This window comes from Athene noctua, chromosome 2 (assembly GCF_965140245.1).
Source record: "Athene noctua chromosome 2, bAthNoc1.hap1.1, whole genome shotgun sequence".
NCBI lineage: Eukaryota > Metazoa > Chordata > Aves > Strigiformes > Strigidae > Athene > Athene noctua.
In genome coordinates this window covers 80,129,867-80,157,575 of record NC_134038.1, presented here as the reverse complement: position 1 = coordinate 80,157,575, position 27,709 = coordinate 80,129,867, and the positions used below count along the sequence as shown (strand labels likewise).

The window sequence follows — 27,709 nt, the reverse complement described above, 5'->3', positions numbered from 1 at the left end:
TTTTTCCCCTTATTAATTTAGTTTGCCTCTGAGCAAAGTGACTGGTAGTTACCCCCATTTTCTGCACACATTTTCAAATTGTTAGTTTGGCAGTGTTCTTTCAACTGTAAAAACTTAAAATAACTATAGAGAGAATTATTACCTATTGCTAACAAACTTAATATTCTTAATAATTAATATAATTAATATATAATATTCTTAATAATTAATATAATTAATATTAATATTAGACTTTTAAAAAAGTAAAATACAAACCTTTTAATCCTAAGGTTTTTCTACTATCCTACTCCTTGCCAATACCCTTCACCCCCCAAATGTTTCAAAAACAGAACTGAAAATAAAGTTCATAAAAGTTTCTTTTGTATTCTGACATATGATACTATTTAAATGTTCTTGCATATCAAAATAAATTAAGCATTTGTAAACTGTTGAAGCAAAAAATTAATATTTACCACAGTATTAATTTTAAGCATCTGTTTTTAAAACTGCACTATACATCTGGACTCCCTGCATGTTTTCTTTGTTTCTGTCCTCATTTAAAGACTGTGTGTTTAGATCCTGATAGTAATTGAACCATCTGATCAGTTTCATATATGTATTCTGAACAAGAAATGAATTATCTATTCAATAAGTGATTCAGTGCCCTACTTTGGGTTGATGTTTAAAGAAAACACTTCTCTTAACAAAATATTTTGTGATTCCCATTGATGATGTTTAAACTGTAAAATTTCCAGGGCTAAATAGGCTCCTATTACTCTTGATAACACTAGGAGACAAAGCAGAAAGCAGAATTGCCTGGGCTTTTTTTTCCACAAAAATAAGGTTCAGTATTTTTCTTGTTTTTCTTTGCCTTGCTAGAATAAGGCATTGTGTGTGTAAAATCTTGAGCAAAAGAGTAGACTATAAAAACAGAGTAAAAATCAATGGACTCTTTTTGCATTTAGTTCACAGTGCCTTGCTGAAGATACGGTGATGCCAGCTTGTTCAAAAACAAGGTACGAGAAAAAGAGTTTCTTGAGTTGAGGAGAAATCCCATCTAGCTACGTAGTTGAAATGAATCTACAAATGATATATTGAAAGCTTTTTTTTTAAAAAAAGTTATTTGATACAGTTAATTAAGAACAAACTGTAAATTTTATGCTATATCTAGATCTTTTAAAGTAGATAAATAGAAACTAAGATGCTAGTCTACTCTCTGAAAACATCAATTGTATTTTAAAAATTTAAGCTCAGATTTTGTGAGGTGATTTCTGAAATTAGACCAGCAAAAGATGTCTCTTAAATACTCATTGTTAATGCTATATTAGGTTGCAGACTCACTTAAGATTCAAAGATGTTAATGTCTAGTATGGAAATTAAATCAAAAGTGAAGGCATAGTGCAGTTTTAAGTCAGAGAAGAAATGTTTCACCAAGCATTTGAATGATAGGCTTGAAGCATTTAAATTTGCTACTCTTCTTGTAACACTTTTTACCTTCACTTTCTTTGCACACCTTCTTTAATTTAATGATTAGAAAGAATTTTGCATTTATTTGGGAAACTGTGGACATGTGATAATTTTATTGGTTTTGTGCTTCAATGACTGAGCCTATATTTAGCATTATTGGTCTTTTCATCAAGAGGTGGTCACACACAATATCCACAGTACATAAAGTCTAACATAGCTTTTTAAAAGCACTCCGAACATGCAGTAGGTCCAAAGCTCTTGGGAAACATTTTACTTTTTTTTTTTTTTGAGCAACCAGCTACTGTAAGCATCCAGGAAATTGGTGAGATTCATCACCTTACACCAGGACCTTGAGCTGTCTTTCAGAGGAAAACACATCAGTGCTTACATGCATGTAGAAAAAAACCCATGCCCATTAAAAGTAATTTAATGTGTAAGTATTTTGGCACCCCATGACAATAGTTCAGAACATATGACTTGCCATTTTGATTCCAATGCTGATGGTTGTTTTCCAGTAGAGAGCTTCAGGGAGCCTCTCATGCGTATAATTTGCAGCATTGCACCTTTATGAAGAGTGAAGAATCTTTTTTAATCAAGTTGGCTTGTGTTTGACCACACCTGCACAAAATGACCACTTCATCTTGTCATACATGTCGATATACCTTGCTTTTGCAGCAGGATCAGAACTTCTGTATGCGTAAAAATTTTGAAGACAAAAACTAAAAAAGATAAGAGAAAAAACCAGGGTTTTTAGGTAAAGAGATGAGCGGGCAAAATTACAAGGAAAAGATGGCAGAAGGTGCTCAGCTTTTAAAGAATTTTTTTTTAAAATTTATTGTCCCTTTAAATCTTTAATTTTGCCGGTAGGTTGTCACCAGTTTGGACATATAATCCATCTCATTGTCACCTATTGAAACTATGATCTTTAAAGGTCACTTCCAATCCAACCCATTCTTTGATTCAATGGCATTAGGAAAATACCGTTGACTGAGTATCAACTTGACAGATGACAAGGGATACAATCATGCATATTGTAGATTATGCTTATTGTTTGTAGTAATTTCTCTGATGAGGGGAAAAAAAAAAAAAAAAAAGGTTTATTTCTGTATTTCATGTTTGAACAAAGAGCTATAACACCAATGACTACTCCCAATTATATGTTGGAGGTGAGCAGGAGAAAAGCTGAGAATGGCTACAATGTAACAACAGAAAAAATATAAAATTATGCTTCCTATAACTGTTTCTTTCCACATGACAGTCATAGATAAAATGAGTTTGAATAAATTCCAAAGTCACACAGCTTCAGATGTTTCCTCAAAGAATAAAGAGAAATAAAAATCAGTATGTATGGAGAATGCCTTAGTTTTGACAAACTTTTCTTTCTTTAAAGATAACTGCTGTTCACTTTACTTTTACAACCAGTGATTGACAAAAAAACATTTCAGAAATGTAGGTGCAACAAAAGAACTTGAATTTAATCCTTTCTGTAATTCAGGAGAGAAATGGTAAGGCCTTGATTCAAGATAAGAGCTAAAAGCATTTGTTTTAAGTGAAGCAGCTCTTCAAGTGCCATTTCTGTGCTGGAATTTTTCAGGTTTAACCCTGTAGTTACAATCAAACAAAAGTTGAAACTCTTTCAATCGTGACTCTTGAGGCTATGCCTGACAAGTCAAAATTGTGGTCTTCAGCCCACATCCCTCAAGGGGAATAGCCAATTTATTTGCCAGTTGTGACTTCCAGAACTGTCATGGATTTAAGAATGAGGATTTTTAAATCAATTTTTGAGTTAATAAACTAATTCAAGAATACCTTCTGACTGTAGGTTCTCAAAAGAGAGGAAGTGTGGACTGTAATAGGAGCAGTGGGTTTATATTGAGGAGAAAAAGAAAAACCTTACATTGCTGATAAATTAGCTATAGAAAATTTCATGCATAACTCTTTAACTTCAATTTGTCATTATTCTCTGTACACAGAGGTTCCACTGCCATAACTAATATTTGGTTTTTGTGATGTTACTTACTTTGTAATCCCATTTTGTGGTTTTGCTGGCTCATAAATGTCATTAAAGGTGGACGTTATGAAATTCAATCATGTTTCACCAGGCACTCTGGTAAGGTAAGAAATTAGCCAATGAAAATTTCATGGAAATCTGTGGATTTCACTGAAGTTACAGCTGTGTCTGACAGCAGTGAGTCTGGGACACTGTTCCAAAATACAGAAGTATTGACATTAAATGTGTTGATGCCTATTGAGTCTATAGCCTTCAAGTAAATCCATCAGATGGGGAGTTATCTGACCTCCTTAGTAGCCCTATACTTGGTCAGTTAATCAAAACTTGATCTCTTATATGTGTGTGCTCACCATGAAGCCCCAGACTGGTAGGATTTTTATTTGAAAAACACACCTTGCAGCATTACAAACATGTTCCTTTTGAGGATTGGAAGGACACCCCACCAATAACATACAAAACTGGTTATCCAATCTCGACTCTTAAGCTATCTCAAATTTTTAAACACTGTAAAGAGCACACAAGGAAAGTTTATTATTGTGTACTTGTTAATTTTTCCTTTCCATTGCTTTGTCAGTATCTCAGTAAAAATTTCCAGAGGACCTAAAAGAGTGAGACATACGTGAACGGTAGATACCCATTTTGTATCTCAATTGAAATTTGGAAATACTGCAGTATTATATCAGGGAGGAGAGGAAGACACTGTGACAAGAAAAAATATGAAATTGTTTCAAGTAATTTTAAATTCTTGGAAACTTAAGTCAGTGTTCGTGACTCCTGTTTGTCTGAGAGAGTTGTCTTCCGTACATCTGCTATTGGGTGTGGTGAACTGAAACTGTCTCAATCAAGACAACTGTTAAGAACAACTTGGGAAACTTCCATTTCTACCAGCTTTTTAATGATTCCAGAATGTGTGTAATTCCTTTCTCCATAAGTGATTTTCTTATTTCTAACTGCTTGTGTTTACTGAAAATTGTTCCTTGTTTTCTAGTAAAATTCTAGTTTGTATGCAGATGCTGTGCTGCAGGGCACACAGTTAAATATCAGAATATACACTGGTTGATTTAGTCCTTCTATTAAAGTCAGAATTTTATGCCACTCTAAAAATTTGATCTAGTAGCAGTTTCCACTTTCCCAAATGTCAAATTTTATCCTGTTCTATCAATGTAGTTAGTACGTGTGTACAGTACTTGCATTTGAATGCAAAAAGATGTTTTACTGCAGTCTTGAGGCTGGCTATTTAAAATATGCTTAAAAAATAAAAATGGTCAAAAACCAATACTAATGCCTTGTTTCACCCCCTGCAGACTTAACTAATGTTCTGTCTTAGAGATCAAAGAGAAGAAATCTAATTAATTCAAAAAACTCCTTCAGTGTAGAGACCAATGCTATTTAAACCTATTAGGCAACTAAGTGGTGGAGATAGAGGCTTCATCAGTGCAGTTCTGATTGCCTCAGAAGGAAGCAACCTTCCTCACTGCCCTGAAGGGGCATTGTGACACCAGAGCTATGTGTAATTTTGTTGTCTTTCAAGTCAGGTAATTGGACATGAAAGATTACATCTATATTTTACTGAAAGCACAAGAGTTTGACTGCAAACATTGAGACTTCTTTGATTGCATTTTTGAAATAGTTCAAATGTTGCACTGAAATATTTGCATCAAAATACGGGGGTATTATTGCCACAGTAACTCCGCGGAAGTTTGTAAAGTCTGTAGTGTATTGTGAATAGTTCACCTTACAAGTAAAAATTTCTGATACTTACAGTAATGTGTACTATACTCTGGACATTGTCATCTTTATTTAACATCAGTCTGGAGGGATGCAAAAGCTAACAATAGAAAAATACTCAACGTCAATAAATTAAAAAATAATGAAGTGCATTGGTGATAAAAAGCATCCAAGAATAGGTCAACTGGCAGGACAAATGGCTAAAGGAAGGGGGGTTCTCCATGTAGGGCTGGAGAAAATGCTTAAAGCATCTGGTTTTGCTTCACTGGTTTCAGAAGTTGGAATCAACTTTGCAATTTAACTTCAGGTTTGCAATTCCAAGACTGTAGTTCAGTGTGGGCCTGCCTAGGTACCTGGATTTTTTTCTTCGTTCTTTATTTTTTTGCAGGGTAAGGGGGGATGTGTGTTAACGAAACATTTTTCATTACTGCAGTAAGATATCTGTCTAGTTATTGCTGTAGATGTAGAAGGACAGAGACTAATAATTTGTGATTTCATTTTGTGTGGAGCTGAGAGCACTGAGTCAGAGAAATGCTTTTCTCAGTCATCCTAAAAGGCATGAGCATATTTCTGCTTCACACAGGCACATACATGTGCCACATACACAGGTTGTGTACACACTTGACATTGTCACTTGTGCCTAAATGAAATGGAAATGTAGAGTGAACACAAAAAGTATGGAGAAGCACAAAGAGAAGATGATGTAAAATAGAAAAAAGAGTTGCAAAAATATGGGAAAAAAATTATTGTGACTAATGTGAATTAAAACTAAAATAAACAAATATGTTGTTAGCAAATACTAAATATACAGCCCAACAAACACATATTTGTTTTTATCCCCTCTTGATGGATACACGTTAATTAGTCTAACTGGATATTACTGAGTTTTCCATTTAGCTACAGGTTTATGAAGTAGCACTGGTTTACTGCTTTAAGTATTGAGTAGGTAATATTGAGGCAAGTCTTAGAGTAATATAGAATCACAGACTGGTTTGGATTGGAAGGGACCTTAAAGATCTCTAGTTCCAGCCCCCTGCCATGGGCAGGGACACCTTCCACTGGATCAGGTTGCTCAAAGCCCCGTCCAACCTGGCCTTGAACACTTCCAAGGAGGGGGCATCTACCACTTCTCTGGGCGACCTGTTCCAGTGTCTCACCACCCTCACAGGAAAGAATTTCTTCCTCAGATCTAATCTAAATCTACCCTCTTTCAGTTTAAAACCATTACCCGTCATCTTATCACTAAACTCCTTGGTAGAGTCCCTCCCCATCTTTCCTGTAGCCCCCTTTAAGTACTGGAAGGCCCCTATAAGGTCTCCCCAGAGCCTTCTCTTCTCCAGGCTGAACAACCCAGCCTGTCCTCATAAGGGAGGTGCTCCAAACCCCGATCATCTATATGGCCCTCCTTTGGACCTGCTCGATCAGGTCTATGTCTTCCTTATACTGGGGACCCCAGAGCTGGACACAGTACTCAGGTGAGGTCTCACAAGAGCAGAGTAGAGGGGAGAGCTTTTCATCCACCAGTACCCCCAAGTCCTTCTCGACAAGTCTGCTATCAATCCCTTCATCCCCCAGCCTGTATTGATACTGGAGGTTTCCCCAACCAAGGTGAAGGACCTTGCACTTGGCTTTGTTGAACCTCATGAAGTTTACATGGGCCCTCCAGATGACATTCCTTTCCCCTAGTGTGTCGACTGCACCACAGAACTTAGTGTCATTGGCAGACTTTCTGAGGTTGCACTCAATCCCTTTATCTATTCATAGTAAACAGTACTGGTCCCAGTATAGACCCCTGAGGGACACCAGTCGTCACTGATTTCCATCCAGGTTTTGAGCCACTGATGACTAATCTCTGGATGTGACTATCGAACCAATTCCTTATCCACCGAACAGTCCATCCATCACTGTTACAACAAAACATAGTCTAGTCTCCTACAGTATATTCTGTCAACAGTGAATTGCTTCTACTTTTTATATCTTTGGTATAAACCCAAAGCATTAGTGTGTGTGATAATTGCATATAGCTGCCAGTATAGTGGAATATACTTTAGTGTATAATGGCAATGTGAATAAGTTAGCCATGTGGAATGAGTGCTGCACAACCTCCCTCTTCTGCCATTGGTTTTTTGGTGGAAGCTCCTCCAGGAATTTGCTGTTGCACTTTTGAAAGAATTGCTTGTGTTGGGTTTGTGTGTGTGGTGGGGCTTTTTCTGGTAGTGGGGGAGGGGGCTAGAACAGTGGCCCACTATGAGAAGCTTCTCAAAGATTCCCCGGCTCCAGGTTGGACCCGCCTCTGGCCAAGGCCAAGCCAATTAGTGATGGTGATCACACCTCTGTGATAACACATTTAAGAAGGGGAACCTGAGAGGAGGAGTTGGAGGTGTGAGGAGGAGTTATGAGGAGGACATGTATGCAAACACTGAGGTCAGTGGAAGAAAGGAGGAGAAGGAGGTGAGGGGGAGGCGTGCGGGAGCAGAGATCCCCCTGCAGCCCATGGTGAGAAGTCAGGCTGTGCCCCTGAGCCCATGGAGGTCCACAGTGGAGCAGATGCCGATTTTTGGCCTGTGGAAAACCTCACACTGGAGCAGGTAGCTGTATCTGAAGGCCAGGACTCTGTGGGAAGCCCACACTGTTGTAGTTCTGCACTGAGAGGACTGCAACACATGGGAGGGTTCCATGTCAGAGCAGCTCGGGAAGTGCTGCAGCCCTTGGGAAGGACTCATCTTGGAGAAGGTTCTTGGAGGACTGTCTCCTGTGAGAGGGACCCCACAGTGGAGCAGGGGCAGAGTGCGAGGAGTCTTCACCCTGAGGAGGAAGGAACAGTAGCAATGTGTAAGGGACTGACTGCAACCCCCATCCCCTTCCCCCCTCCACTGCTGGGGGGAAGGAGGTAGAGGAATCAGGAGCAAAGCTGAGCTAAAGAAGAGGAGAGGGATGGGGGGAAGGTGTTTTTAAGATATGGTTGTATTTCTCACTGTCCTACTCTGTTAAGTGTTGGTGTTGGTGGTATTTAAATTAAATTGATGTTCTTTTTCTTCCTCTAATGAATCTGTCTTTTGCCCGTGACCATAATGGGGAAGTCACCCATTATGTCCTTGTCTCAATTCCCAAACCTTTTGTTTTATTTGCTCCTTCCCATTTCTGAGGGGGAAGGAGTGAGCAAGCAGCTGTGTGATTCTCCGTTGCTCTCTGGGCTCAAACCAGAAGACTGCTGTGAAACACACATGATGATATAAGATGTTCTAGCTGATTTCAATACAAATCCTTCAGTGGAGTTACATATTGTATATGTCAGTGTGGAATTTAGATAAATGCCTTTATCCACCATGCCTTAACAGTCCTCCAAAAGACATGCTGCCTTGTAAATCAATTGAGATTTGAGCAGGGATGCTTAATTCAGGATATATACAACTATGAGTACAGGCTTAAGAAGTCACATAAACTCAGTGTACATTCCTGAAATGTATCAGAACTAAATGCTTAATTAACATAAATCACACTGAAAGTCCCTTATGTTTGCTAGTTCTTCTTCATCTCAGTTTAGCTTCTCAGGAGATTTATATCAGTTTTTTAAGGTACCCTTGTAGTAAGAAAGTAGTAATCTGATGTTTATATATGAGAAATTAAAGACATATAGCTCATAGGTCATTAGATTGTCTTTTTGTGTGTTTTTCATATGTATCAATATTCATTTTATTACACTTTTTTGAATAAGGACATTTGGTCAAATGATGGGTATCTTTTAAAACAAAAGACAGAAGATAGCCGTGTAAAAGTCTGCCCAATGGCTATCATTAATAGCTAGGTACCTTAGCAAATGAGTGTGGACTGTTGCCGTCTTCCATTAATATTTTCATGATGAAGACAGGAGGAGGAAAAGAAGGGGTTGAGGAAATTAATTTCTGTGTTGTGGGTATCGATTGACAACCTTTTTTAGTGATCTCTGTTACTGGAAGGGTGGAACTGGAATGCAAATAAAGTTTGTATTCCTGTGACCCAGGAAATTGTAGGATATATTATTAAAATACTCCGTCAAATAATACATATAACTTTAAATATTGTATAATTAAATCACCCGTGTCAGTTGGTGCAATACATGTACTTGATCTTTACTGAAGAAATATATCCCAAAAATATATGTAGTAAGCCTAGAGGAAGTGAATGTTTGCAGCCATAATTTGTATTGTCAATGTAGCATCTGCAAAGAAGTCAAGACATTGAACCGTCATTAAAAATGCAAATGAATTCTTATCTTTTCCAAACACTTGATAGTGGATGAGCTGTGATAAGACTGACTCTTTGCTACACAGTGCATAAATCTGCAAGCTGTGTCAATGTGAGATGCTTGTTGCGGGATCATTTAGGCTGATGCAAGCGGTAATTCATTTCCCCAAATCTGGACCTCTATTAAGCTGTATTCTCTCTCTCATCAGAACTGTCTACGTCTTTCACATATTACTAAACATAATTTCATTCACTGAAATAATTTCTGAGGTGGGTGTTATACCAAGGTCAACTGATGTCTAATAAACAGTAGAAGCATCTCACATGATCCAGGATGATGTGTAAGTAGTAAAGGGTGAAGTTGCTGCTTGTGAATTTCATGAGAAAAATGGTTTATTAGAAATTGAAATGGAAGTGTTTTTTTAAAGAGAGCTGTTTCATTATAGGTCCACTATAGATAATTATATATCTGCCCTTCAGAGTTTTCAAAAAAAATGAAGATTTATGTGATTACAATACCTATTAAAGACATGCAAGATGTAATAGCTCCTGGCACAGTGGAGGATGATATAAATGAGGATCTATTATGAGACCTTTCCTCTGTATAGGTTAATGCCTACTACTGTTACAAACACAGCTTTAGTTGCATCTAGGAAAGTGTACCACTCTTGAAATTCTTTTAGCTCCTCTGGTTAATGGTTATTTCAGGATTTTATTTCTCCATTGATTATGTGGTCAGTCCGGTGATAAATCTGACTTGTCAAACAGCTTTAGTTGAAATTACTCCTTCAGAACTAAATGTGTAAATCTATTATTTGCTGTGTTTTGAATTACATATTTGTTTAGGTCTCATCTTTCACCTAGTACTGCCTTGATTGAAGAATTTCTTTTAAAAAAATAGTAGCTTCAGAATCTTCAAGTAGATCCTTAGCTTCTGTTTGGACAGCCTCTTGCTATAGGTTTCATGTACCTGAAGTAACCAGCACACTTTCCAGCTCCTCAGTGAAAAACAACTTTTCCTGGTGCTACCTTGACTTCCATTTTACGTTTAAGGATGTGAGTCTTCATTGAACTTACAGAGAGTTAACATCTTTTAGATAAACAGGTTTTAAGCAGTGGGCTTCGATTTTGTAAAAATCAACCTGTTCATGTGGTTGTGATGTGTCTTTTAATTGTCCTCTTTCCTTCTGGTAGATGAGAAGGTCACCTCCATGTGATGCTTTGGGGTCTTCCTGGGTAGTCAGAGGGCTCTCTCAGTAACAGTCTGAGCAGTCTTTTCATCTGAGAAATAGTTACTTTATGTACAGAGTGTAGCAGTAACTTGAGACAAACTATACTCCTTGAAAACATTAATACATCTCTGTTAATTAATCTAAATGCTTTTCTGCTCTCCAGGAAGATGGGGCAGGGAAGAGAAAACAGCACTTTAGCAAATTTCACCCTAATTTAGAAATGCTCCTTCTTGATTCCAGAGTATCTGATCAACTGGATATACTTATTGCACAGACATGGACAACATGTTTCTTAAAAAACAGCCAGCTTGGAGATCACTCAGCCCACTGGCTCAGATCAGTCCAGGGTCTCAGTTGTGTTTGCCCAAGCCTGGCAGTTCATGGTCCACTCAGGGAACTGATGACTAATGTCCTGGGTGTGCACCCAGCCACGACACAATTATAATTTCCTTTGATTCACAGTCATAATTTAAGCTCCATAGAACCGGACACATACATTTTCCTGAAACTGCACATCCAACATTAGCACTGTAGGGAAGTAGAATAAGACAGCTGTAGAGCAACACTGAAAATACATATATATGTTAAAATCATTGTCACATCCATGGCAAACACATCTCTCTGTCCTGGAGAATGGAGGGACATGTTGCAGTAAAATGGGCTTCATTCCTGTTCCTGAAAATGTCTTCATTTCCCTCCTTGTAGGTTTTCTTCTTTGGCTTCCAGTTAACAACTTTGCCTGAGACTGGCTCAGATCTTTTTCAAATGAGGCCATAGGAGAAAGTATGCCATGGGGTCAGTATCAAAGAGGACTGGTACCTAGCCATTAGAAAGTTTGCTTTTATCCTTATCACAGCTGTAGATAACATAAGATCTTAAACTTAAAGCTCATCCTTAAAAGGTGGTGAACCTGGGGAAACTTGTGTGTAAAAAGTTCCTAACTGTGGAACATACTTCCAAGATGTACTAGGAAAGTCAGTTGACCTCAAATAGTACACTACAGTGGGTTAACACTGGAAATTAAAGAAAATTTAATCTTTTTCTAACAGACTCTTTCATCTTGGAATTTCTAAGGGGAATATCTTATTTTTTGTCTTCATTATAGTTGGGGAACTCACTTGTGAGAAGTGCAGAGAAGGGGATAGGGATAAATAGTACAAAATGTACCACTGTCTATTAGCTTGATAATGGTGATGTGAAAGAAGATGACAAACTGTTGATGGATTTTCCTTTTCTGTAGATGTTTCCACACCAACTGATTCCTTTTTAAGGAAACTCTTGTGCTTCAGTTAAGAAGAACTGATACTGCCTGGCTTCATTTGAGTCATGACACTGGAGGATGCAGAGACTCCAGAGCCATATATGTGGACATAGGGTTTACAGAATAGCCAAGAGCTATGTTGATTCCTGGAAGGCATGCTGGGTTTCTAAAATAGGACATTTTGGGAATTGAAGGTGAGAAATGGACTGCACTAAGGAATATTACATGAGGATAACATTCTCTGTCTTCTCTGTGTTGATCATTTCAGTATGTGTTTATCATTTCAATAGCTAAGCCATTATTGTTGGCCATTTCATGGATAATAAAAGTACTTCTGTCTTTAAACCTTTAAACTCAAAACTACTGACAACTTTATTTAGGAAGAGCAATATTCCCTCTGAGCTTATACAGGACAAAACCATCATTAACTGAACTTTATACATTCTGCAAAGCAGTCTTAGTTTAAGTAAAACAGGAGAAAACCATGAATATTATTAGCAAAGAGCAGTGAGGTAGTACCTTTTGTGAATAAAATAGTGGTGAAAGAGATTTTGTTCTGTTTTGTTCTCCCAGTCAACATTCTGCCCTCAACCTGTATTTTGATATTTCTCTTATATAAATAAATGTGATAATGTAGTTTCTGAAAATGCCCCTTGAATTAAGGGCTGTCCCTATTGCTCTAAATGAAAATAGGAAATCATATCAGTATGATTCCTAAGAAAATCCCCACCAATATCATATTACATAAAAATGAAATTCAGTGAAAGTATTAAATAATGCTAACTATCAAGCATTCCTGTATTGCAGCCTGAGAAGTCTTTAGGGACAATACTAAAAAAAAAAAAAAAAAGCAATATTAAATTACAGGTGGATGTTGCATTACCCTTTTGCAGACTGTTCCACCCATAAAATGGACCTTCATGAGTGAAGCTTTACAAACATGTTTCAGTATTGTCTCCAATGATTTTCAGGGAAGGAAACCTGTTTTCAGAAACAGATCATTAGAGCATTATATATTTCTACAAAACCCAGTTCACATTTCTGGACTGGTGATGTTGGAACGTTTTCCTTTCTAGTGTCTTGGTGACAAGAAAGATGTCTTTAGAGGATCGTTTTTATTTAGGTGCTATATGTCAAATGTTGTATGTGTGGTGCAAAAAAAAAAATAATCCTATTGTCTGGCAAATTTTGTAAAGAAAGTGACAAAGCAGTGGGAAACTGATAATTCCATATTATGACCATCAGTCACAATACTGACAGTATATCATGGCACTAATGAGAGTAGAGGTGTCTCATCAAAAACTAAGTAGAAAACTTAATTCCATGTTATTGTTGGTTCCATCAAATGAACTACCAGGGTTAGATACTATAACTAAATCAATGCTAGCAAAAAGCATTGTCAGAGACTGGTACTATTATAAAAAATAGTAGATGGTTTACCTACTTGTAGAATGTCAACAGTACAGAAGACTGTAGTAATTACTATTCTTGTTAATATAGTGTCTGTCTGCAGAAAAGTATTAATTTATGACCCAAATCTTATTGAAACCAATGAACATAATGCCTTGCAAAGCTACGGAAGTAACTCATACAGAAGTGATGCTTTATAGCTTGGAGAATGTCTTCAAATATTTTGATTGTTACATATTGTCATCAACTCCATACAGTTACTACAGGATGCTTGCTTTTGGTACTGTGACACCAATGCCATATGTGCAAATTATTCTTCCTCTTACGTGTTATCACAGAATGGTTGAGATTGGAAGGGATCTCTCAAGTAGGGCCACCTAGAGCCACTTGCCCATAACTCGTGTCTAGATGGCTCTTGAATATCTCCAAGGATGGAGATGCTGCAACCTCTGGTCAACCTGTGCCAGCGCTCGATCACTCTCACACTGAAAAAGTGTTTCCTGATGTTCATACAGCACATTTTGTGTTTCAGTTTGTGCCCATCGGCCCCTGTTCTGTTCCTGGGCACCACTCCTCTTGCACCCCCCCTTCAGGTATTTATAAACATTGATAAGATCCTCCCTGAGCCTTCTCTTCTCCAGGCTGAACAGTGACAGCTCTTACATCTGGTGACTTCCTTGCTACAAGGCTGTGCCCATTGGGTGCCCCTTGATAACTTGAAACACTGATTTGGAAGGCAAATGGTGCTTGATTTATGTGGTAAAAAATTGCAAGAAGCATATAGTATCTGAAAAAGCATTACTCATTACTTTTTAAATTATTTTAAACCGTTCTCCTTATCAATGTTACTTATTTTAGTAGAAAACGTGATTATGTATTCTTCTTAATGGTCACCTAGAAGTAATATTTGTGTCTCAAATAACATAATAATATTATATCTTCCACAGCTTATCTGTTTCTCTTGTCATGTTTGTGACTAGTCAATATAATCTATTCAAGCACCCTATCATTTTTATTTGAACATTTGGTTAATAATATTTGGGAAATAGGTTTGGAATGATATATCCCACTGGTTCTTGATTCTGTTGCAACTTCTTGGGTTTTAAATAGTTAAGCAAGCTCTGGATTTAAGGATCCTTTTTTATTTTGGACATGTCAGGTCAAAACCTCAGCTGAGTAGGTGGGTGTATCCATTCAGCGTCAAGTATGAGTTTCTTCATGTAAAGGCAATCTTTGCTTACATCCAGATAAAAAAGCTGGGATCTTGAAAGAGAAAAGATAAATGACTGACTTTGCGCCCCGACTGAATTGCTTGATTGTATTAATATTGATATATGATACACCATTTCTTGATGTAGAGTTTTAACCAGTTAAGTTTGGGCAGTGTAGGGAAATATTTTATTTTGTTTCCATGCAGCTCAGTACCAGAGCATTTCTCTTCTACTCCTATGGTATCTGACATACTAATTGCTAGCCTACTTTTGCAGCTATAGGCAGAATGTCTTAGTTTGATCAATGGCAGATTTTAAATCTGTTAATCATGTTTTGGCTTATCTGATTTCTTCTTTTCATCCCTTACTGCATACAGAGGGGCTCCACTACCACAGAGTGCTTACCTGCATCACAAACATCCAAATCTAAAGGCAGCTGAGGAGTCATGAGTTATCCATGAGAAACAAAGCAGTATTAAGCTGTGACAGAGCTGTATTATAAATTGCGATTTGTTGCTTGGGTGTCATGCTACATCAGATAATTGATAATCTGATGCCTCTCCCATCCTGCACCTGCTCCCTAGGTTACAAAGAACTGAGCTGCCAAATAGTTGCTGTAAAAAAAAAACCCAAAACACCTAGATGTGGGTATTCAATGGAAAGAATATGTTTCATTATTACCTTTCCACCCTGTACTCCATTTAATCACTTGTAACAATTGTCCTTTATGTCCTGCAGTTCTTTCCATTTTGCACGCTGTTTTAAGTCTTACATCTGAAATGGAATAACCCCATCCAACAGTATGGGCTGGGGCTGCGTGGACAGAGAGCAGCTCAGGGGAGCTAGTGGGCAGCATGAGACATGAGCTAGCAGAGACAGAAAAAAAGTCAATGGACACAAATTGCAACATGGGCAATTCTGGTTAGGACTTCTTTTATTTTCACCACGAGCGGTCAGGTTTGGGAACAGGTGCATAGTTTGATTTTGGAATCTCCATCCTCAGAGATACTGAATCCTCACACCAACACAACCCTGAGCAACCTGATCTAATTTAGCCTGCTCTAAGCAGTGAGTTGGGCTAAATGATTTCCAGAGGTCCTTTCCAACCTTAATTTCTCTATCGTTTCATGATAAGCAAGTGTGAGCCCCACAAAGGAAACAGAAAGTAGCTAATGAAGCAGCTTCATTTCATTGTTGAAGTTGGAATAGCTAATGATAATTTTTTTTCTTAAGGGTATATAATTTTTGATCTAAATGAGGAAATAAAACCTTAATGAGATAAATTTTTTAGAAAGTGCTTTTGAATTTTGCAACTTACACTATTTGTATTCCAAATGAATATGCTCTTGAAAACATTTTAACCAGGTTATTAGGACAGACCAGAGACTGATTGAAGTTTTAGATTTACAACTAAGGATATAAGAGACACTTGAGTTGTAGGGAGAAAATACTCAGCACAAGTATTATATATACACAAGTTCTGTTTCTTTGTAGCATCTTAATAAGTAATTTAGACTAGATGATTTTAGGGGTCTCAAAATTTTATATCCAAGTGTAGGTAGATAGGGCAACAGCAATAAGCATCTATTTTAAGAATATTAGGAGTGATAATTTGTAAGACAGACAGTATGCAGGTTTCTGTTGCACCCTGATTTATTATATTTTTCCTGTGGAGGGAAATATAATACAACCTTGTTTGCATATCAAAGTGTTGAAATCTAGAAAGAAAGAGAAGACAGGGCTCTGATTCTGGAAGTTCATGGGCAAGTTTTGCCTTTTGGATTCTGCCAGAAGGGTGGGACCCAATATCTGTGCAGTATTGATCAAATTTATTTTTATTCCTCTAATGTAACAGGGCAACTATATTGCTTATAAATTCTTCTATATACAAATAAATTTGTGTATGTATATGTATTTTTTAAAATATAAATGTAAACCACTTATATATTCTTCTGAGTAAAAAAAAACCCTGAATCCCAGCAAAATCTTCCCTGAAGGGATCATATACTTTTAGTCTTAGAATTTAACAGATAACATCCTAAATGTTCTCTGAGACATTTCCCTTCTTACTTCTCTAAAAGTGATCTGTTTTCAGGAAGTAAAATTATCCCAAAGGCAAGAAGAGAGGGGGGAAAAAAACCGCCACTGTCTGTATAAATGTCTCTTATATGGCCACAAGCTTAATATGTAGGGGTAGTCTCATTTACTTAAATATTTGGATGTTACCTTTTTATGTTCTGTAGTTTGGATGTTGCCAAACAGTGTCACATTGTGGCATTAATTTCTGCAGGTTTGGGGTTTTTTTTAAACATGTGGCAAATACAGTACATGTTTACTACAGCCAAAAATAACCAAGAGATGGCAGCACTGCTTTTAATATTCTGTGTGCACAATTTGCACTAAGTGATACATCTGTCAGTAGTACTATTGAACTTTTCCCTTCATACCTGCTACACACTTTAACCGTTCAGTGAATAGATCTTTCTTAACAAAAAATCTATTAAAATTAGTAGCCTTGCTGGTAATGGAAATTGTCTTTTACCACTGCAGGTTTGCATAATGCTGTATCATCTCTGCAGCAGGAAAAGCCTAGTAGACATTGGAACTTCAGTGAATATTTAAATGCCACAGGACTGCTTTGATCAGTGTGACTGAGCAATCTTGCTTCATCATTTGCTTTGCTGCCCTGCAATTATTTCTATTACATTTTTACTCCAGAAAACACTTTTTCCTCACCAGGCAAGGTCTTTTAGAATATAGGGCACAGTATTGTCCATGTCTAGTGGTTTCTTTACTAGTGGTTTTAAATGCCTTCTACCTCTCTGAAATGAACAGTTTAATCCGAAGAAAACCCCAGGGAAACATAGCCATCAAAGAATTATTATCATTGTCAAGAGATTGTTAGCTTTTTTAGTAATCGTCCATAGGCTGTATAAAATCACTTAGTTTCTTGCACTAATGGTCACTATGCATATAAAAAGACTCAAAAAATTTTAATTAATTTTATTTTTGCACTGGATTTTTAAGTGATTTTTTCTAGCACGTAGTAGACATCTGCAAAGGATGACAGAATAAAATGAGGTAACTCAAACTACAACTTAAGTATTTGGATATTAAATTAAATAGGTTGCAATACAGTGTGAGGTTTGATATTCTGCATATAAATATGAACATCTTTTGGTTTATATTTAAAGAAGTTAATAACATGTATATAGCTGCGGTGTCAAAGTCTCTCATTCCAGATTTAGTTGAGTTGAAAAGCAAGAAAATTTAGCTTGACCCTCCTAGAGTCAGCATCCATTTCTAGTAAACTGACTTTCAGATCACCTCTTAACTGTCATTTTGCAAGAAAAGTAAACAACCAATATGATGTTTGATCTTTGAGTTTTGGGGGTTGCAATTAAATTTTTAGCCGCCCGCACTCTTGCCATGATAGACTACATTAAACTTCTCAATCTGAGAATGTTCTCAATCTGAAAATGAGAATTGCATATCCATGTATGCCTAAACATTCAGAAAAATAGGTGAAAGTTCATGGGTCTGAACTTTGGGTTTAGACATTATTTGACGAAATACCTTGCCATGTCTCTGCTAAGAAATCAGTATTGTCATGAGAAAATATGCCTATTTCTGGCATTATAGATCTTTCAGTACTCACCTAACTTGGTCTTACAGCAGTGCTGCTAAGTGAAATACTAATTATTTTAAAATAAGCACTTAGGGTTGTTTTTTTTACACAGAAAACATATAATCCAAATGATTACCTATATTAAGAATTAGAGTCCTGTTATTTCAACATTTCTATTGGCAACTGCTGTGGAAGTGGCTGTCACCAGGCAGCTCCTATGGACAAATTTGCCAAACTGCACATTGATAATTTTAAATAGTCAGTAGAAACCATTTCTTCAGATGCTGAAATGATCATGCCAGGAACTGTTCTGTGTAAAGCTAAGATAGTTAGGAGATAATGTGCTGGAGATTTTGGGCAGGACCAGGGGCTAGACAAGTGGTGAGAACCCAGCAGAACCATTTGAGGAATCTCGCCCAAACCAGTGAAGAGACTGCTATGGGGATGCTTGCAGAGGAGGCTTCTGTTGCCACTCAGGCAGCGACTGACTGTCCTCTGTGCGAGATCTGGGTCTCTATGTGATTGTTACCCAAGGCAAGATGTCTAAACTAATAAGTTAAATAACTGTTCACTAGTATCTGTGCCTTACAGCATTACTGGTATTTTCATTGACACAAAACTGCATGTGGGCATATTTCCCATGAGCTTGTTGTTGCAGGCTTGGCTTTGCACTGATGACAGCAAAAGGTTGGTAGATTAGGGCTGGTATCAAACTTAGAAGTTGCTGGATCAAGCAGGGCAGCCAAGGAACACCAGGGCAGACCCAGCCCCAGGCACATCCCTGGCAATGGGACATGCTTTGGCAGGGTAGGGCAGGGCTGTAGGGAGCTGAAGACCACCCTGCTGCAGTGTCACTGGGACAGAGGCTGATGGCACTGAGGGGCTGACATGGGGCCCTTGACTGTGAGCGGGTGGGAAGAGGTCCGGGGGCTGGACAGGGACAGTAAGACCTCTTGTCCTACTGACATGTCTGAGCAGCTCATAAATTGGCCAACCATGATAACAGAAGACTTTATTAGCAACATCTAGTTAAAAAAACTCAACCATTGCATGTAGCTATTAGAGGCATTACAATAAAACGTTTGTACATTTTTGTTTGTATTTTTCTAAAACTGAAGCCGAAAATGAAGCAGAAAAGCTTTGTTACACAATCAGCATTGATAAGTGGCAATGCTGGAGAAGGGTCACCGTGGCTCAACACTGCTGAAGGTATGTGTGGAGAGTCCAGTAGAGTAAAATCACAGGGATGACAGTAGGGAGGCCAACTGAAATCAACAACTCTCGTTTCCTTGTTGACCACCACCTGAGTTTTCTGCATTAAAAAAGGCCAAAATTTGCTAAAAATAATTGTTTGCAATTGGGCTGAAGAGTCCCTGTTTCTTCCTTCAGTTTCCTCTTGCTGTTTCCCTTCTTTTGTGAGTAGGAGGGTGCTGTCGTGAATGAAGTAGAGCCTCAAGAGCATTTGAACCTTTTGAAGGGCTTCACAGTCCAACACATTTTCACAGATGAAGATGGCTGTGAGAATACTGGAAGGTGCTTACCAGAACAATGTTAACAGGCCTGTCTGCAGGCTAGGCAAGGGACAGAGATGTTAATTCTGTTAGTGGCTGTGTTTGAACAAGCCACAGGTAACAAGAGCTTTGTGACAGTAATACTGGATTTTAAATTCACCATGAAGCTAAAAGCTTTTCAGAGCTTTACTAACTTGAAAGTGGCATCTCAGTTTCTCCATAACCTTCAGAGTTCAAAGGATTCCACTGTGAATAATACAGGTCTTGATACAAACCAAATCAGAGAAAATGATAATAGTTAAGTCCTCAGTCATTATTTTAATTAATTATGTATTCATAATAGGTTCATCGACTCTTGCTGGCTAAGCAGAAAATGCAGCCACTTTTAATAAATAAGGATGTATTTGTGCAACTTAATTGGCAAATGACTTGAAACAAAGGCCTGAAAGCATAAAATCGATCAAATCAAGATCAGTGAAAGGTACAAGAAAATAGTTTGTGTTCACTGGTGGAAAAATAACTAGTGAAACAAAATCCTGAATAATCTTTAATGGGACTTGAAGTATGTCCAACAAGCCAATAAAATCCTTCACAAAAGAGATGTGCAGCCATGCAATAAAGGAATTTTAAATAGCATTGCAAAAAGTATTCCAAGTGTAACAGTAAAAGTTAACTCAGTAATTTAACTCGAATTAATAAGAAAGCATTCTTTTAACAGAAGATCTGCAAACTTAATTTCAGAAGTATTAAAAGGAAATTCTTATAATTTAATAATAATCACATTATAAATGCCACAGTGTAAAGTTTTTATGCTTTTAGGCTAAACTCTTTAGCCTCTTTGTAAGTAGTAGGATTCATTTCTAATATTCATACTCCTCCCCTCCAAAAAAATTATAAACTCCTACAGAATTATATTTGAGCAAAATATCTACCTTCTAAATTTTCCTCCTGTCTGATGTGTAGTGATGAAGGAATGTCAAATACAGAATATGAAAGCAATTAGTCACAAGGAGGGATTTAAAGTGAAAACTTTCTAGCCTTAAAAACAAGTCTTTTGATTTTTCTAAGTATTCAGAAAAGTAGTTTGCAAATAAATTACAGAATATTAGTACAATTAAAATAAGCCCCACTGTCTTTCCCTGTGTAAACAACAAGCTGAAGAAAACATATATATATATAGTGTGTTATATAGTATAGAAGAAGACACCGTATATAGTGACAGTCTAACAGTCTTGAAAGCAGTTGAAAATATGTGCTATGGAGCACTTCTATATGGGATATGCTTCCAAAGAAAGAAGCAATGGATTCTGTTTAAAGAAGTGTTTCAGAAAGGAAAATCTTTCATTAACATGCTTAGGGAAGTCTCAGATAACAAAGATTGTGTCTTTAGTAGAATTAGAAGAGGTTGGGTCACCAGCAATTGCTGCAATGTTTATTGAGAGGTACTGTCTCTGTAATGGCATTAGTGCCTGGAGATGTTTTATCTGACACCAGAGAATTTCTTGCAAAGGAGACCTATGCATGGGAGACAGAATGAAGGAGAGTTGTGAAACCTCATCAGTGTCCCACTGTGTGAGCCTCCCAAGTAGGATACAATTGAATTCTGGAATGCTCACAACTCACAGGCAGGCTGCACAATTACATCAAGCAGTAGACTTCACAAGGCATATATAAGTATTAACGGCTATGTATTTGATATATATTTATTGATACATACTTGAATTTAATTTTTGAATATATGTGGGCATATTGGAGGGTAGGCGATGAGAAAAGGATCTTAGAAGGGACTAAAAGCAACTAATACGGAAATAGTACTAAACTATTTTTGTTTAGTTGCCTTGACATTAAGTAAAAAAATCAAGGTCTTTGGCTTGCACATGGCCCTTCAAAATCTGTACAGTCTTGGTGAAACACAAATCAAGTAAAGTATATTTCACAATTAAAAGACAGGCCCAAATCCAGAATTCAGCAAGTCCTACATTTTTAAAATGGAAGGTGAAAACCTGTCTTTCTAAGAAATGTGTCTTAATCAAAGCAAACATAATAAAACTTCAACGAAATCAGGAATGGAAACATTTCACGTACACGTAAAATTAACTGAATTCTAAATTAATGACCCTTTTCTCAGTCTTCTGAATCATAGCATGATGTTTATGCACGAGAAAAACTGCTATATTCAAATATTAGGCCACACAACAAATCTGTGTTGTTTGGTTTCCATGTTAGGAAGCATATTTACCCAGATTATATGGGCTGCATACAAAGGGTAGTTTCACTGTGGGGAGCAAAAATTCTCCTTCAGGCTTTTCTGAACAGTAACCTCAGGGCTGCAGTTGTCTAAATGGCTATGTTGATAGTTTGTTATTTAGATTCTCTGTTTTTTTGTAGCTGGCTTAGCAGGTGACCTCAGATTTAAATTCTCTGAAGCAGGGACCATACATTTGTATGTGCATGAACAGTGGGAATTTGATCTTGGCTGGAGCTGCAGGCTATGACTGCGATGTAAATGTCACATCATAATAGAGTAAGCTTAGGCAATTTCTCTCAGAAATAAAACTTGCTGCTTTAAAATGTCACTAGGCTAAAGAAACTTCAGCATAAACTAATGCTGAAGTCAGTGAAAAATACATTTATCCACAATGTAGCTTCAATATAAGTATTTAATTGTAAGGCATATTAAAATTATGCTGTATTCTTCACTCCAGCAAGACTGTGCCATTTGAGAGGAAAAAGTTTAATAGATGCCTATGGAATTGACACACTTTCCTCTGTTTCTCAGACACTCTTTGCAATTTTTTGTCAGGCATAGTCTAAATAATAAAGGAAAGTAAATATGAAAACCATAGTAACATCTCTAAACATAATCTTATGTCTTAAATCAATCATAGTCCACACTCTTTTTTTAGAGAAGTCGAGTTCTCAAATGTCTTCTACATCATCAGTGTGATTTCTGGTTCATCTTCCCTCACTGCAAGTTCAGAAAAAAAATGTCACCTTTATGAGGAGCAATGGTAATTTTGAAAGATGTTACCAGTTGTTTAAACTCCTTAGAGCTACTTATCCAGAATCCCTAATATCTATGGTGTAGTTTAGTTACAAAATGTTAAAATTTATTAGTCTGATCTCAATGAGTGAATGGAAAGAACTCTGTATGTATGATCTTGTTCACTTTTCTTGCAGGCAGCCTTTTATTTCATGAGTGTACCTTTTGTTTTCAGGCAATTTAATTTGTTGCTGTAGTTGGAAGAAGTCACCATCCTCTCTCTTGCAGCTCTATGGCTTCTTTGCAGAATGAAGTTAAGAATTTATATATGAATTACACTAGGACTATGAAAACAAAATTATATATGGTATGAAGTACAGAAGTATATATTTGAGTCAATAGATGTGAACCATTTTGTTTTCCAGAATATGTATACAGTCATTCTCCTCAATGGTGTCCCATAAATGGTTAATGTTTGAATTTCATAGCAAATAACTACATAAAAATTAGATGCTGCTAATTTGGAATTGCAGATACAAATTCCATTTATCTAAGTTAAATGGCTGCCATGATTAAAGGGAAAGAATTGAGAGAAAAATATGGAAGTCACAGAGTCTTACAGAATACAAAAGAAAAAGATGTGCTTTAATTTTCTTATCTTTAGGTAGACTGTTGCATATTTTGAAAAGTTTTGTCATTGACTTCATTTCAAGAAAGTTGAGCCCTCTAGTACTGAGCTGATCCACACTGGGTTCAGGGGCTAATGTCATATCATGAAAGATGCATTTAGGGCCCTGGTCTTACACCTGCTTTTTTCTTGATCTTCAAGTGAGTGAAGTTGGTTGGGTGCACTCTTTCTTGGGTTCACCAGTAGCAGTACTTCAATAAGCATTGCTGTCGCTCACTACAACTGTAAGCTCTGACCTTTGAAGTGGACAAACTGGATCCTATGGCAGGACTTGACAGATGTGTCCACTATTACAGTTTGTTCCATGCACCTTTGTGTGGAAAGGGAAAAGTTAAGAGGAGGAAGCACATCTCTGCCAAGTTAAGGGTTTTATATAGTTCTGTCTACTTCTTCCTAGCTTACAAAAGGCTTTGCCTCAATACCTTTGAATTAAATCTGTGTGGTGTGTGATGTCTTACATCTACTCTGATTCATCTATGAAGCCTTAGCAAAGAGAAAAATTAATTGAATGTGGGCTCCTGGTGTGGTATCTAGCAGTGCTTTCCTGGCATATTTGTCACTGAATGTGACTTGTAGAATGATGGTAGGCCTTGAAAACACAATTACACACTCACATGCACATATATTACTAAGATGTAGCAGTCAGCATGTATTTATGTAGATCTCAGTTGTAGAATATAAAAGAAATGTTCATATATATATAGCCATCACATATAATTCATCTCCTTACTGTAAGAAAGAAAAAGTAGACCACTGTGTAAGAAATTCATCCACAACCAATTAATTCTGAAAAAAATACTGTATTATTTTTTAATCTGAAACTCCTAAGCTATATTTTCTTCTCACTTGGCTTTCAAATTGACAAAGCAGCTGTCAGAGGTTCTCCTGCATTGCATTCATCTTGGGTTTCACAGATGGATGCAGGAAATGCTGACCTGCATAAGGTTGTGTTGGTTCAATAAGTTGTTTGCATTTTGGTGTAACAGGAAGGTTCTGAGGGGAGAGCCTGGAATGGAGATGCAAAACCAAGGCAGAAATGAAGAGTCTAACAGGAGTAAGGCTGTAGATTTATTTGTAACACAGTATGTCCATATAAAGATGTAAACCATGTCTAGGGCAGACTGAAGATGAATACTGCAATACTACCATCCATCTAGGGAAAGAACTGGTCAAAGATTTGAGTCCTTAGATGGATGTGAAGACCTCTGCACATTTTCCCAAAGCTTTGAAGGCTGCAGCCTCTAACCACACTTTCCTCTGAGAGGCCGTCTGACCAGATGATCTGCTTTGGTGGTGCACACACTAGTGTGAAGTTGCAATTATAATACTGCTTGCCTCGCTGCAAAGTTTTCTTTCTCTTGCTGCTCTGAAAAGAGGACAGAAGAGGAAAACAAACCTCACATAGTTGGTTTTAGTCTCTCAAAAGGAAAATTTCTTCTTGATCCCTTATTGCTTTGGGTGATGAATTGGTGTGATTTCCACTTTTTAACTTGATGTAATTGAACTAGAGGAGTGGGGTACAGGAAGGCATTGTTGATCTGTTCACTATGAAAACATAATGGGCTACTCCCAAATGAGATAAGGTAATCCATAATCCAGTTTCCTTTCACGAAGGAAAGTAAGTTCATTGGTGACTGTCTAAAGGACAGTGTCCTTAACTAGGACACTGGCTTCAAATCCTGTGTCTGGCCATAGGTGTAAATGCTACTTGAAAGATTAATATAGCCCTAGGGTTAGAAGATTGGTATAATAAAAAATAAGATAAATTTGTTAATTTCAGAGCAAGAAATCTATGTAAAATTAAGATAGAGGAAACAATAGGTTTACAGAAGGAGAGAGATGCATAGAAATGCTTTAAAATCATTGAGAGAAATGTAAGAACGGAAGTAATTAACTAGAATTTAGAAAATCAGTATCATTGCCTCTGCAATAAAACTATAAGGATATCCTGCAAGTTTCAGTATCTGCAAATTGTTACACAATGAAAAGAGATATCCTCTCCTTCCTATAATTTATATGCAAACAGTGAAAGAAACATTTTAAAGCAACTTTTTTAAAGGAGTGGTATATGTGGGAAATCCTACTGATTGTAATAGCTGGTACAAATAACAATGTGTTGATTTGAGTGAACTAATTATTAATGTCAACCAATTTAGTACTAGTAAAGTTGCTTACCAGATGATCTGATACTGTTACGATTACTAGTAATTTCTTCAGAGTATTTTATTCCAGTGTCTCAAATCTATTTGTAAACTGAGCAAAAAGTACTCCTTTTTTTATTCAGTAAGTTATAAGCTATGGGTGAAAAAATGATACATGGACTTGCTATTCAAACATTTTATCCATTTTAGCAAATATATCACAATGTATAATTGTTGTAAATCATGATCAGTGATGTATCAATCACTAAGGATCAGTATTTGTAATCATGGTTAATGATGTGCTTAGTTCCCGAAATAAAATGTTAATGTGTCAGCAAATTACAGACAAGTATTCTTATTTCAGTAAACAGTGGAATGCATTTACAGTCTCCCAGCTTCCCTCAAGATTAATGCATTTCATCCTCAGCCTAATTCAAACTTAGTTCTGGGACTTTAACAATTTGCAGTAAGTTCTTGGGTTTTTCATTGGCTTTTACATATCTAAGTGTGATGTAGTCTTAAAGCTTGATTTGCTGACTAGCATTAGTACCTCTTCCAAATCAATTAGCATGGAAACTCCCACATTCCTAATCTGTATTTACTTTTAAACAATTTTCTGTTCAATCTAAAAAACTAATAAAAGATTTGAGACCTTTCCTGGAATTATTTCTGTAGAATTTTACTATTTAAATCCAATTCTAAGGGCTGAAATGTCAAATAAATGTGAGGAACATCTATGATCCTTGGTATACATCTGTTCTGATCTGAAAACTCTGTCAGTGAAGTCACCCAGTCAGCAGCTGAAGTTCTCTTGGCAATTTTAGCATTCATTTACTGTGAGTGCTACTGGGAACATGAAAGGTTCTGAGAAGAAAAAGTGGTGGTGGTGGTATAGGACTCAAAGAAGGGGCTTGTGAGCCATCTGTAATGGTTGTTCTAATAAATTACCTCTCCTCTCAAAGCGTGCCTCGCTTGAATGCAGAAAAATAGACATTGTACTAGGATCTGGATGGTTTAGAGAATGAGAATGAGGTTTAGGTCAAAGATTGTCATAAAAACTGAGCTCCTGCTGGTCTTCAATGTGAATCTTCATGTCTCTTACATACCCTAATAAGTGACTGCAAGGCATATTCACTCACTTTGGATATGATTTCTTAAGTTTCCTGAAATACTTCTCTTTCCATCCATACTTATGTGGTACTTTTTACTTAGCCAGGTAGATCACTTGGTACATAATAACAGTAAGATATCTCCATAAATCATTTTATTCTTATACCCAATACTTTTCCAGCTTAGCTGTACAGTTAACAAGACTCTATTCATCTGAGTAATGTGTTAAAACAGCTGTAGAACCCCAATCCTATTTTTTTCCCTCCCTCTGCAATTGTGATCATGCATTTCAAATTGATGTCACCTTGTCTGGAGCTTAAACATGATCTGAATTTCACTGATTGTAAGCTGGCCCCTGTGGCTTCATGTTTCATACATGCACTTCCAATGGTTATTCTCCAAACCACAATTCTTGAAGCTTTTTTGCATTCTCAGCTTGTGTTCTTTTCCTTACTATTATATCCCAGGCTGTGGCTCATGTTAATACTGTCATGGAAATGTCAGGCTAATTATCTGTGAGAACAGGTAATAGTTTGGCAAAGAAGAGGGGAAAACAGTTACACCACAACAAAAAAGCTTACTGCTGTAAGGTTTGCCAACTCTACTTTGCTGAAGTGAATGGCATTCTTTCATTTTTTGAGGCAAGCATTGATATATGTCAGTAAAATGTATAAAGGAGGGTGTTTATGGTTCCTAATATTGTACAAGCAATATTATGTTTACAACTGGGGTAGGAATCTCAATTCCAGAAAGGATGAAAGTGGTTAGGAGTGAACAGTGCATATTCATGCTCATACCTGTAGATGTCCGTTGCGTTAGTAGAAGAGGCCGTAGCATAGCAAACATTACAAAATCTATGCTGCCAAATGTTTATCCGTCTGGAAATTACTTTGCTTCTCTATTACAAATGTTGCACTGGGCTTAAGGTACAGTTGTTACCTATTCAAGGGAATGTCTTTGAATAAGCCAGGAAACTAGAGATTTAGATCTGCCATCCTTTTAGCCAGAAGAGATGCCCTATTGGGTCTAATTTTCTGCTTCTTAAGTCCAAGGACAGCAGGTGATAACAAATAAATGCTTAAGGTATTTTGGGGGGAACAGTGACCTTCTAGGAGAAGAAGGTAC

The 27,709-nt window shown here is 37.0% G+C and overlaps 1 protein-coding gene across 13 annotated transcripts in view; it reads left to right on the top strand.

The window, feature by feature from the left end:
* Positions 1-27,709, top strand: part of CTNND2 (catenin delta 2) — a 689,312-nt gene that overhangs the window by 306,282 nt on the left and 355,321 nt on the right. Inside the window, exon 1 of one of the 13 annotated variants that reach the window (XM_074899528.1) lies at positions 947-995. The exons of the other annotated variants lie outside the window; for them this stretch is intronic. Within the exon in view, the coding sequence (XP_074755629.1) occupies positions 973-995 (23 nt within the window). The 5' untranslated portion in view covers positions 947-972. Of the gene's footprint in view, positions 1-946; positions 996-27,709 lie in introns of those variants that run through there. 13 annotated transcript variants of the gene reach the window in all.